Genomic DNA, 13,397 nt, shown 5'->3' with positions numbered 1-13,397 from the left:
GGAAAGATCACCCTCCTCCATGGAGAAGAAAATTATTTTCACGTATATGCTCAGGTGGAGTTGGAGAGGATATTAAGTTTGTCTGCCACTCTGGGAATTTGTTCTGTGTGGCAGGTGTATGGTGTATGTGTGTCTGTTTACTGATGGACAGACGGAGGTTTCAAGCAACAGAAATAGCAAACAGAAGCAGGCTTTTGATGATGCTCAGTGCAGACGGGAGCTTTGTTTTCTCTGCATCACATCCAGATGGCCTGCACACAGCAGATCAGCCAAGTGAACAATGGGGCAAAGAGGAAATGTGCTTCTCGAGCTTTTTACCCAAATCTAAACCTGATTTTAATCTAATGTGCAGAACCCAGCGTGAACCGTCAGACAGCAGCTGAAGTCCAGTGTGAGAAACAGTAACCATGTGCATACATGCATACATACATACATGCATACATACATACATAGAACCATACTCATGTTTGATACTCATGACAAGTGTGTTTTCCGTTCCCATCCATATAATGGATCCCACGTCATTCTTTTTTCCGTGGTGTACTTTAATGAATCGCAGCATTGACACAGATGTACACAGGCCAGTGCATCAGTCTACTGTAATTGTGCACTTTTTATTGAGACCCTCCTGGAGGTGAGTGGGGGATGAGTGAACAGATCAGTTTGTTAACTAATATCAGTGGAGCTTCCGTCCATTGTCCATCATTCGTTTGATTAATTAAACCTCTCACAGGCTTTCTGTCGTAGATAATATCATCTAGGTGACAAAGTGTAGCTACAATTTCAGGTTTTCCTGATGTTGACTAAGGGTTCATGACTTTTAGATTGCAGACCTAATATTCATACATATTCTTTATATTTGTAAGATTTTAAAAGTAATTATTGTATAGGGCGGAAGTCTGAGAGTGAACTTTCAGGTGAGCTCACAGTGGCTAACAATACACCTCTAAAAGAGGTGTAACTCCTCAACTCTAGTCCAAACCCTAACCCCCAATCCGAACCCCTACCCTCTACCTCAAACTTCTAACTGTTAATCTGAATCTGAAGCCCTACCCCTAATAATAATAAAAATAATAATAATAACCATTACTTTAATTGTCCCTCTTGGGGAAATTCTTTTTACACTTCACACGTCACATGTACATATACAGTATGTGTTAATTACACACACAGCGGTTACAGGCCCCAGAACACAGCACACACTAGGGGCCTGTTGGCATGCAGTTAGTATAGAGAGGACATACAGAGGTACAAGGAGGCAGAGTGACGGGTCGCGCCCCAATGAGTATCTTGTAGGGGGGACGGCGCCTTGCTCAAGGGTGCCTCGGCAGTGGCTGGGAGGTGAGCTGACGCCTCCCAACGTCAGCTCACACTCTGATGGGTCTTCTGGCGGGAGCGGGATTCGAACCCCGATGGCTGGGCGATCCTGTTTTCAACACGTTTTGCTCTTCCGCTGAGCCACTGCCGCCCCATCCCTAAATCCCTAAATTCTTTTTTCCAACAACTAACCCCTAACCCTTACCTACTTATAATTCTAACCCTCATTGCCATCCTTACTAATAACCAGTCATTGGGTCTCTTTCTTAGGGGATCATTAATTTATAACTTTTCACTGTAGTCCATTTGAGAGCTATTAAAATTTTTCACATGAAAACAGGAATCTCATGGTTACTAGAGGTCAAGCAATTATTAAAGAATTCTTTTGGATCCATCCCAGAACATGACTGTTTGTCGTTATCTATTGTGTGGCATTTTATTTCATGGCAACCGAAAAACAAAATGATAAGAGTGAGGATTTACCTGCTGACATACTAAAATTCAGTGCTTCAATGCTATGCTTTGTTCATAGCTATGGGCAGCAAAGCGCCCTCCACAGTAGTCAGAATGGGTGTGTCCACTGAGCTGTACTTTACCAGAAAGATTGCAGGGAAGATAATAGCTGTCTTTGTCACTTTGACTGGATATTGGCAGAAGGAGATGTCAATGTCATTCTGTCAGTCTGAAAGATGACAGGAGGGGAAGACTGCAGCCCCCACTGGATGGTCTTTCAATACTGTGCTGTATCTAAGAATCCAAAAGACACTACCTCTGTCATATCACCTTCTTGTTAATTGCCTTCCTCTAAGCTGCAATGGGATTAGACAGGACAATTTCAAGGTCGCTTGTCACTGTTTGGAAAAAAAACTAAACCCTGAGACTGTTACCACATGCTGTAACACAGCGACTTGGGAGTAAATGGTATTAAAAATAATTCATTACAACCATCTATGAACCGATGTTGGTTTGAAATTGTAAATCTTTAGATGGTCTTTGTATTAACAGAATAGGTGTGTACCATTATGGGCCAAGAGAGCACTGAGCTAGTTTGATCACACATGTTACTAATGGATATTTAGTAAAGCCAGCCAACAAAAGCACCTAAAGCATCTTGAGCCAAGAATATACAGTATTTATGAATCTTGAGTGCTCTGGGACACAATCTTTGACTATTGCCAAGCAAGCTGATGATTATCACATTGAGTGTTATAAGCCAGAAACATTAAGCCTCCACCCAATGTGAAGTAAGATCATTCCTTTCAGTTATTCGCTGAAGAAGGTAATGGTGCAATTCCACAGAAGGATACAGAGCAAATGTCATTGACCTTATGGCAGATAAGCTCGGCATCTCCTCCAGCACTTCATCCTCTCCATGTTGAGTGATGTCACGTAAGGGCTCTGCCATTAAAAGTGTCTTGAATTAGGAAGGATAATATTTCTGTCCTGTAAAGAAATATATCAGTGATACGGTGGGAAAAGTTTACATTTTATTAAAGGTTTTCAGGTTGATTATTGTATACCAAAAACCACGCGTGTGGAGACTGACCTCTAACTGAAACATAGTCTTGGTAATTGGGGCTTAAAAGGGATGTGTCTAACGTGAAGGGGGGAGAAGGGGTGGTCGGGGACACTGATTTCCCTCATGTAGCTCTTCTCATCCCAAAGCCTAACTCCATCCACAATACTCTGGCTTTGCAGCTGCTAATTGACTTCCACATAGACTGTTTGTTGACCAATTAAGTCTGTCAGCCCAAATAGAGGCCATAGACCAATAGAGCTCTCAGACTAGAAAATACACCACCCCTTCTATTTTAAGGGAAAGTGTTTCGGGAGGGGTTATAACTCTGTCAATTTCATCAAGCATCAGCTTATTTTATTCAAATGGCACCCTTCAAACAGTTATGTCATGAGTATGCTATAAAAGGGATTTATGAAAAAGAAAGTTAAAAAAAACTGTAGAGATGAATGCATGCAATTTTCAAACAAAAAATAAAGAGGGGTTAAGACAAGAAGAAATTAACAACACCAGTTTACACAAGTGAAAAGATAACGAAAGGTGACACAATGACACCATTGATCTTTCTATCTGGGCTGGTCTTTGGCAAAAAAAGAAAGGACTTAACTTTCATTTGTGTCTTTGCCATTTCAAGGGGAACATGAAGAATATCTTTTGTATGCCAACAAACCGTTGACTCTCTGTGAAGCACTTCGAACGACGGAGAGCATCCTGTTACCCTGAATTGCCAAGTGAACCTAACAAGGTGGTAATTAGCAGATGGCGGGGGCTTCCTCACTACACCGCTGTCAGAGGACTGCCTCATTAGACGCCCACTGTCACCCCTGGTAGTGACAACTCCGCATTGCTTCCGCTCTCATTTGGGGAAATCCTTGTGTCTATGCAAGGCAATTGTAATTTAACTGCCTACTTACAGGCTGCTTGGATAAATATTTTTACTGCAAGATTGTTTTGTGCCTGCTTAATTGAGGTCAACCAGTATTTCAAAAAGTGAGCAGAGATGTAGCGATTCAACAAAAAACTGTTTTGTAGTTTGCAGAAGCATACCTTTATCTTTGTGTATCTGTCTAGTCTGAAAGCGTTTTTGCCCAGCAATTCCTTCTGCCATCTTCTTGCTGTTTCTCAAGTTGCATATTATTTTATTAATTTCATCGTAGCTGTAGATCACTAGTTTAATTTCTAGCCATACAAACAGCTGATTCCGTAAGTGTTGGTTTGGGACAAACTTTTGGTCTAGACTAAAATATCTGGGTAGCTTTTTATTGGATCAAATTAAGTGCAGACATCTTTGGTGCCCAGAAATGATTTCAGCTTGGGGTTTAGATTTATTTTAGTGAAATATCTCAATGACCACTGGGGGATTTTCATGTCAGACCTGCCTTTAAATTCATCCAACACCAACCTCAAAACAATCGATTAATTTGTCCAGTATTTTGGCTTGTGATCAAATATTTACAAGACTCTGTTAGCTCTGCTGTGTTTGTTGTTTTGGGTGTTAAAATACAAGCAAGCAAAGCTAAAATATTCAAATCCACCACACATAACCATGTTAGCATTGACCGTGTTTACATGCATAGGTTAGCATCCATCTCAAAACAGAAAATAAAAGCTCACTGAGTCATGTAACGTAGATCCTTTGATATTTTTTTCTACTCCTTTGGCTGATGTATCATTGGCTTCTTATCTTTCCTGAAGCTTGTTGACTTTTTGATGATGTTGCTGTGCTGCACAGTAAGTCCTTAGACTTTGTACTCTATGGCCAAACAGTCTGTTCAAAGATTGTGCTGCTGCCTGACTTGCTTAAAGCAGTAGGACTGAGGCTTTTGTCCGGTTCTTGTCTGACAGACTTCAGCTGATTTGACATCTTTTACGGTAAATGCCAGATGGTGATGTGAGCTGAGACGAGCATTTTCCCTTAGTAGATACCTACGTATTGGCAGGGGGAGGATGATGGACAGCAACATGTGCTTTGTTTTCATTTCTGTGGATGTATGTGTGATGAAGAGGGGCTCAATTTTGGGGTTTTCATCCTTAGATGCTTAATTAAATGACTTGTTATTGCTATATTCACGCATCTTATCCCATGTGCTTCTTTCATTCCTTTTAAATGTAACATGCATTTCAGGTCCGTAGGTGTGTGTGTGAGTGGTTGTTCGTCTGTCATGTGGCTCTGCGATTCATTGGTGACACGTCTGCCGCGCCTCCCTGCCTCTTGTCTGTAAATCCACTGGGATATGCTTCAGCAACCCCTGTGACGCACGAAAGCGGGGCAAGCAGCTCAGAAAATAAATGTATAAAAACATGGTTTGTTTTTGTCTGCCTTTATCCCGATGGATTGAAGAGGCAGGTAGTTGTACATCACTTGAATTTGAAGGCTTTGACACGAGCGATATCAAAAGGTTAAATGGGTTGCAGTGGAAGCAGGAAAGAGAGAAAACACATGGAAGCTGTCCATAATTGTTGTTGAACGCAGGCATGAGGAACCCTGTGTGGGTCTGCCTCCCCAGCAAGGAAGACAAGGATGCACAGCCAGACAAAGAGTGTGAGAATAATGATGTAAAAGCAGGCAGAGAGGTGAGTCAGTTGTATCATTGATCCTCTCTGCAAACACTGTACTCACCCTGCCCGCCCTCCCTCACTTTGTTTTTAATGATTTGCTGTCCTTCAATTGAAGCCCCCCCCCCATGGGAGAGAGCCGAGTCAGATGACAAGGCACAAAGACTTCCATTGTGCTCCACATATCTCGTACTACCAGCCTGACAGGCCGGTGATGTGCTGCCTTGTAACCTAGCGAGAGGCTGGGATGTTGTCCCCCTCCCTTCCTTCTCTTCCTCCATTGCTGTAGCTATGATGCAGCACGCTAACACAACCTGACAAGCGGACAAGCGGACCACAAAGATTACACTGTTAGCAGAACTTGAGTGGGAATTTGCTTTGGGCAGAGGAGGTTATTTGCATGTTTGTGTTTGTTTGCATGAGTGGGAGAATGGGGAGATTGGTTTTGTTGACCTGGGAAGGGGTATCTGCCCTTAGTTTGCACCAATCCTGGGATAAATAATTGATGATTTAATTAATTTATTCCTATAAACCATTGTCCTCACAAAAAGCACCTGATATGTCAAGGCCGTGTGTGAAAATGAATCCAGTGTTGCATTTCCAAATATGCTGAGGGGGGGCTGGTGAACATTCCCACCCCCTTCAACATGGGAAAAAGCCTGACCTGGAATGGGTAGTATATTGTTTGCATGTGTTTTGAGTTTTTCATGTCTCATAGCTTCTGGGAACACGGACCACAGGCTCGCGGCTTTCCAGTTGCTCTGCATAGCTAGACCCAGCTTTTGTTTCCTTGACCTAAATTCCTCACATTCATTGCACGAGTAAAAAGTCTATAGTGTTACATAATGGAGAGCTATGCTTCTTTTGGCCACAATCCTCACTTGTACCTTTGGCAACCTGCAGTGGCAGGACTGTTCCAACAAAGGAAAGCTGTAGACACACTTGAAAGCCTTGAAATTCCAAACTGACTTGAGTTATTAGCCTATTTATCTTTGTGCAGACACGGAAAAAGCTTCGGATTGTGTTAGCGCCCAGTGAGAAATAAGTTCAGTCTCTCTTTCACTATAGGAAATCTCGTCTCTTCTTCACACGTTCAAGAACAGATTGGACGTTTTAGACTGGCGGAGTGGTGCAATCAAGAAAATAAGCAAACAGCAGTAAAAGTCTTATATTTACAGTCGCAGTGGATGTTGGTTGATGAGCGAGTAGCTCTACTGTGGTTTAGTGCAGTCTCAATGTCTTTACATTGCTGGGATTATTACCAACATTTTTTGTTCTGTAGATGTCAAAGATGACAAACATTACAGGTGTAAAACTGAGAGCTGGCATTTGAAAGGTACTGATAGAGGCGTGATCATTGTCACGTTTTCTGTAGGAAGGAGACACCAGTGCACAGATGAATGTTCACTTTGGGAGTTGTCTGAGAAAACAGCTGGTATTGATGTTCGAGATTTAAATGAGCCACATTCAATGCACATAGGAAGGAGTATCCGCCCTGCAAAGGAGGAGAGCTTCTTCTGTCATCTCAAAGGCATTCTCTCTTCTCGTTGTCCCCTCCTTCCTCTCTCTGACATTGTGAAGCTCGGGGGATGATAACACATTTCTATTCTCCTTGAAGTTGTACAATCTCCTCTTCCTCTTAGTGAAGTTTAAAATGCTGAGCAGTAACAGTCCTAATTTTTATAATTACTTTTTGTCTTGCAAGCATTACTTTCATCTCATGGTAGCTCTGACATGCCGTCCCAATCACTTAGCATCTAGCCATCATAGTATACGTGCACGGACAAGGACTGTTTGGTTTATCAGACCAGTTTGTAGTTTGTTATGAATCTAAATCTCAGACTGCCTTTTTAATAGTCTCAAAATGAAACCCCTTGTGTGGGCGCCATGCAGGTGCTCTCCAATGGGATGGACTGACCCAGATTCTGTTTCCTTCCCTCTAGGTAAGGTGTTGAATACTGATTTGCGTCACTACCTCAGCCTGCAGTTTCAGAAGGGCTCCCTGGACCATAAGCTCCAGCAGGTGATCAGGGACAACCTCTACCTGCGCACCATTCCTTGTGAGTATCCCCCACCGCCTCAGGCTCCTCAGCATCCTTTCTCTGCCTGTCCTCTGTTTGTTGCCCCCCACCCCCAGATGGAGACTGGTCTGCTCTATTTCTGCCATCTTTAATTCCTTCCCTGTGTATTTTTTTATAAAAATTGTAAGCGACCGATTAAAGTTTGTTTTATACAAAATGGAAAGTTTTGTATTCTTATTAGGGAGATTATACAAGAAACAACAAAACCAAGTGATGCAAGTCGCATGTTTGTTTATTAATCACTGCTGTTCTTTTATTAGTGTTTCTGTCTCAAAGTTTTTCTTGCAAGGCGTTATATGCATATTTTAAAATTGTATATTAATGCGCAGCCAGGACTAAAACATCTTCACACCAGTTTTCCTGGCAGAAAATGACTTCAGTAATCTGGAGTATATTTTTATTTACAATATTCATCATTTGGAAGCAGTAACATCACAATCTCTTCATCTTAATTGCTCTGCTCATTTTCCCTAATTCTCATTTTCCTCAATTCTGAACATGTGATTCATGACAGAGATATAAAAGTTTGTGCCAACTGTATCCCATGCGAGACATTGTCGTCTGGCTTCAGTAGATCAGCATATGCCCCTGGAACGCTCCGCGTATGGCAGCCGGGGCCGGGCCTCATCACAGCACACTGAGCCACAGAGACCGTGTGATGAGTCTAAATAGCAGCTACAGTGTGATGCTGGGCTCATTATGGTGGCACAAATGGCAATCTCAAGCAGGGGAAGCGTGTCTTCTCCCTCCCACTGAACACAGGGAGGTTTCATTAAGCCACACACACACCTGGAGCATTGGGAACCCTCAGAGCTCAGCTCAACCCAAACCCGTCTCCACTGCCAATCGGCTTTCTTTTCCTGTTAATCCCTGGGCGTTCGTATTTGGTGCATCATGGTGATCAGATAAGAAAGAAATCGAGACGTGATTTGTTTCAATGAAGGAGGTTTTTTTTTAAGCCACTATCACAAAAGAATGCAGCTTTGCATTTATTCAGTGTAGGATCTTTGTCCAACGACAGAGGAATGAAACATTCCAAGTGAATCCACAGAGGCCTGTAGGTGGTAGAAGCAGGACAGCGAGCCTCAGGAAATATATAGACGTTTTACAAGGTCAAACTTGATGCTTACCGTCATCTTTTTCTTATTCCACCCAATGAATGGTACAGGAATTGTTTTATTTGTCTGTCACATTTCTTTCTGGAGCATAAATGGGGGGAAAAATGTGAGAGATTTTCTCATAAAATGTTCTGAGTACATCTAAATCACAGTCGTGGGTTTGTGTGCTTGTTTTTGTTTTTATTCTTGTTATAGTTAGAACATTATTTGTGGTGTTTGGTTTGTTTTCCGATGTTTTGACAGATGTCAAATACTTTTTAATATTTCTTGAACTTTCCGAGCAGTGAAATGTTGTTTTTGCTAGTTAGAGACACGATAAGTTTTAACTCCCTCTTCCACCCTTGGTTCATATTAAATTGTCTGGTTTGGTCTCTTTTCTCATTTCTCTTATTTAGAATATCAGAATCAATGGCTCCCTCTTTCTGTCTTTGCTTTTTAATATTTGTGTTAAACCTAATATTTAACTAAGATAATTCAGACTCATTTGAACGGATGAAAGATGTTTCGTTCAGACTTACAGAAAAACCATGTTTTTCTTAACAGTAATCCCTCATTCATTCATGCTGTCAGCCAATAGCATGCGCATACAGTATCACAGGACTACCTACTAAAAATCCCATGCATCTTTAAGCGCGAATAAACGAGGCATTGCTGTATTTCAAAAATGACTGTTAATAAACACAAGAGTCTGAATTCCACGAGTCGATTTCCGGCACATGTAGATTGTTCTGTGCTCTGGGTCAGGGTAACAACTCCACCTCTTTGTTATGTTTATTGTGGTGAGAACCCGTAAAAACAGGAAAACTGTTGTAATGTTCAGCTAGCGTTCATGTACCTGATTAAACAATAAAGCGTTAAATAAGCACATTGCCACCAGCAATCGAGCTCACATCTCCTCCTGAGGCCTCGCCGTCTGTCCCCATCTCTTTGTTTGACACCATGAAGGACTGTCGCTGCTTCACGTGTAATGATCACGCTGCGGTCGGGGTGGATTTTGACACTAGGAGAAAATGAAAAATGGGAACAGGTTCTTATTAAACTCTGGGTTCAAATCCCTTGTGCCTGCAGCTCAGCCAGATCGCAGAGCGGTGATAACATGTGAAATGATGGTGAGCAGAGTTAGAGCTCATTTCTGCTGTTGCTTCGAGAGGCTGAGACATAAAGCAGCTAGCCTTGGATGGAAGATGACACACACACACACACACACACACACACACAGGCACTACTAACAGCCACTCAGCTGATTGAATGTAGAAGCTCTATGATAGCATTATCCGCTTCCATACTGAACATTTATTGTGACGTTTCCTTTTTACACAGCCGTCATCACCATTATTTCATTCCATTCATAAATGTCTCTCTATGCACATTTGCGCAGTAGAACAAGCCCCCTGTGGCAGTGAGTATTGATCACTGTGTTTATTTGTGTCTCATGTATAAACAAGAGTCCACTTCCACTAAACATTGAGTCCATATAGTCTATTAAATGCAAGCCAATGTGATGCACATAGATAAAGAGAGAAGGATTCATTGTGAGTCTCCTTCACTAATTATTGAATTCACCGTGTTGTTTCTAACTGCAGCCTTAAAGAGAAAAAAGCTCTGTTGTACGCTCGCAATTAATACGATGTTCGTCATCATCTTGATCAGTCGCACTTGTGCTGCTGTTGGCACATTTTAATAATGAATTCATAGCTCTGTGGTCCCAGCTCCATTGACTATTCATGATGTAGACAGAGATGCACCCCTGAGCTGCCATATTTGTACTTGTGTCATATCCCTCTGAGCCCCGCCCACCCACCTCCATGTTAAAGAATGGCACATTCCACTATTTGCGTGTTCCCTCTCACTAACCATGTCGTTGTTGGCAGGTACCACTCGTCAGCCGAGAGAGGGGGAGGTTGCTGGAGTGGACTACAATTTCATCAGTGTGGGTGAATTCCGTGACCTGGAAGAAAGTGGACTGCTGCTGGAGAGCGGCACCTACGATGGTATGAGTTGACACAAGCTTATGATACCCCAGATACCAAATAACCTCACACAAAGAGGGTTTGTTATTTTACAGATTGGATCAACGAAACAGAAGTTTGTCTTTGAAATAATGTTAACATCATCTATCTCATAGTACACCATGTTCAGTTTTTTCACAGCAGCCACAGACTTTCAGCAGATTAAAAGTGAAAAGAAATGAGGTGGTACAGAATAACCTGGGAAGTTTGGAAGAACCATCTGAGCACAGAAATAGAAGCGAGCGCAGTGTCCTGTCTTCATCTGCCTTGAGGACCTGGCTGAGGATGAATCCCCCAGTTTGCTCTTGTTATTAGTTCTGAGCTGTTCACCGCAGGTCATCAGGTGAAGTCAACATATTGCACATGTCATCAAAATACCACCATAAATGTGAAGGAAACCAAGATAATATATCCCCAGGGGAGGTTAGTGGCGAATAGCAAGTTCGTCCTGTTGTCTGTGTTAGAGTTCCCCCTTTCCACGCATTAACCCCTGGGAGACTGGCCCTTCATCCCTGAACCTGTGAGCGAGTGAGCAGGATGAATAATGGATCTGCTCTGTCCCTCCCTGTTTAATGCATTGATACTGCACGTGGACCTAAGACGCATTCAGAAGGCCCCAGAAAGTTAATCAGTGATGCCCAGACTTTTGACCTCCAGTGGCTCAGTCACATCACAAACAGCTCAAGTTCTCACTCACAAAACACAGTGCGGCTCTGCTGGGGACGGTATCTGAGATGATGAATGTTTGACAGACTGGTTGTCGTAACGCTCGCCAGTAATTGAGAGCCATTTCAGAAGGACATTGTTGTTAAAGAAAGGAATATACTATTTGTTTTGACCCGTCCGTTTCATTTCCAAAAAAAGCCTTTCATTCTCCAATCCAAGCAAGTCTTGCGCAATGTGGTCTCAGCCCTTGGTGACGTGGAGGGGAAAGTTTGAGCAGCACAAAACATGAGTTTGTTGGTTGTAAGACTATAGAAGAAGTGTCACAGGTGGAGTACCACTAGATACCTTGGTACTTTGTGTTTGAAAGTCTGAGAATTAGGACATATCCAATTATCTGCTCCTCAGTTTGCAAAAAAAGCTAGTAGCATGAATCATTCATGAAGGAGGAAGGGAGCTGAAGATCAAAACTCAAAAAAAAAAGTCTGGATTCCGCAGCATTGATAACAAATGAGCGTTTTTATTGAACACTTCCTAACATAAGAGAACAGGAAGTCCAAAAGACTGAGACAAAGTTTAGACGAAGAAATGAAAGAGATAAAAGGATTCCGATGGTGAAAATCAGCTTCATGAGAAAACTGGAGATGAACTCAGAGAGTCAAAGGATGCAGGGTTGAGAGGGTTGGCTTGTGAAGTGTGGGCATTCATGCCAAAGAGGGCTGAACCCTGTGCCAAGAAGATGGGCTGTGCCCGCCTGGGGTGCTGGCAGCCAGTAACAAGGCCTGGGCAAACTGGGCACTGCTCAAGAGCCTGGAAGCCCATCTTCAGTGATTAATGGGGGTCTGTGACTGCGGCTGGCAGCAGATGAACACAAAGTGGATGGGACAGGAGGGGAGCCGGAGGGGGCGCCGAGCCAGCCTTCAGACCCTTGAGAGGGTTTCCTAAACTTCCACAGCATAAGGGGGAGTCTCCGGTTACTATTTGTGTTTGAAGGCATTACCAGAAACTCATTTGCAAACATTCCAAAGTGTAAAATCACGATGACACGAGCGGTCGTTCCTTCAGCCAGAGCGACTCTGAAGAATTTAATCAACTCTATTGTTTTATATTCCTGCTTCGTTCTCTCTGTGGATAAAACTACAGGGAGGAAACAGGCATTTTTATTCCCGTTCTCACGGGATGGAAACGGGATACATGAGCAGCTGCTGCTGACATCAGCACTGAGACATGCACATTGTGTCTCACACATTAACGCACATGGCCTCAGTAGTGTCTGTGTAGTTTTTTCTTTAATGGGAAGCATGTTAAAAAAATGTCCCTTCGGTGTAAAACTAATGCCCTCATGTCGCCCCACATGGTCTGTAAAAGCAGCTTTGATGTAAGGACGCTGAGTTGTTATTTTTGCTAAAGCCAAGGAAGATCCAACTTATAGATGAGCAAATATTTTAGTGCGATTAGCTTATTTCTAGAAACAGGCCTACAACGTGAACCAGCGTCCGAACTGAGCAGCGGTTCTCTTTTGTTAAAGGGCCGTCGCAGCTAACAGTGCACATGTTGCGTGTTGTGTAACTGCTTGAAAAGCCCTCGTAGCTGACATATTTGTGAGTGGGCGGTGACAGCACCGCACACTGAAGAATCTAAAGGTCAGAAATTTGAGCCGAGAGCAGCTCGTGGGAAGATTGCATCGTAATTCTGTGCTCCTTATGATCATCCTTCCTCTGGCGGTATGACTTGCAGCGTGCTGACGTTTTGAACCCAACGGCCCGTATCGACAGCTGTGGAATTCTCTCACGGTCACGGGAAGCTATAGGTTTAGTGGTGGCTCCTCCTTTTGTTCCGTAAGGATAGGCAGTCGTTCCGGAGCAGTCAGTGATGTGAGATGTGATGTCATCAGGACCAAGTTTCAGTTAGTTTCCTGATAACTGGACCTGTTTTAGATCATACATCAGCATCACTGACAGGCTGGTGTTCCCTCTCTTCTTGCTCTTGTTACGTAGAGAGCATCTGATGGTCTGGAGAGCGTAGCATCAGTGACTACGTCACCGGGTGAGCTGTTCCAATGACTATATTTAGAGAACCACCTGGATCTGTCTCTGCTGATCTGCCATTGGTGGGTCATTGATGAAGAAACGGTAAA

The 13,397-nt window shown here is 42.9% G+C and overlaps 1 protein-coding gene across 5 annotated transcripts in view; it reads left to right on the top strand.

The window, feature by feature from the left end:
* Positions 1-13,397, top strand: part of magi3a (membrane associated guanylate kinase, WW and PDZ domain containing 3a) — an 80,792-nt gene that overhangs the window by 40,036 nt on the left and 27,359 nt on the right. For all 5 annotated transcript variants that reach the window (XM_068306746.1, XM_068306717.1, XM_068306737.1 and 2 more), the window contains exons 2-3: positions 7,333-7,449; positions 10,460-10,579. In XM_068306746.1, the coding sequence (XP_068162847.1) occupies positions 7,333-7,449; positions 10,460-10,579 (237 nt within the window). The remainder of the gene's footprint in view (positions 1-7,332; positions 7,450-10,459; positions 10,580-13,397) is intronic.

The sequence above is a fragment of the Antennarius striatus genome, chromosome 2 (assembly GCF_040054535.1).
Source record: "Antennarius striatus isolate MH-2024 chromosome 2, ASM4005453v1, whole genome shotgun sequence".
NCBI classification, from domain to species: Eukaryota; Metazoa; Chordata; class Actinopteri; order Lophiiformes; family Antennariidae; genus Antennarius; species Antennarius striatus.
Note: the sequence above shows the minus strand (reverse complement) of the source record. Positions and strands in the feature narration are given on the sequence as shown.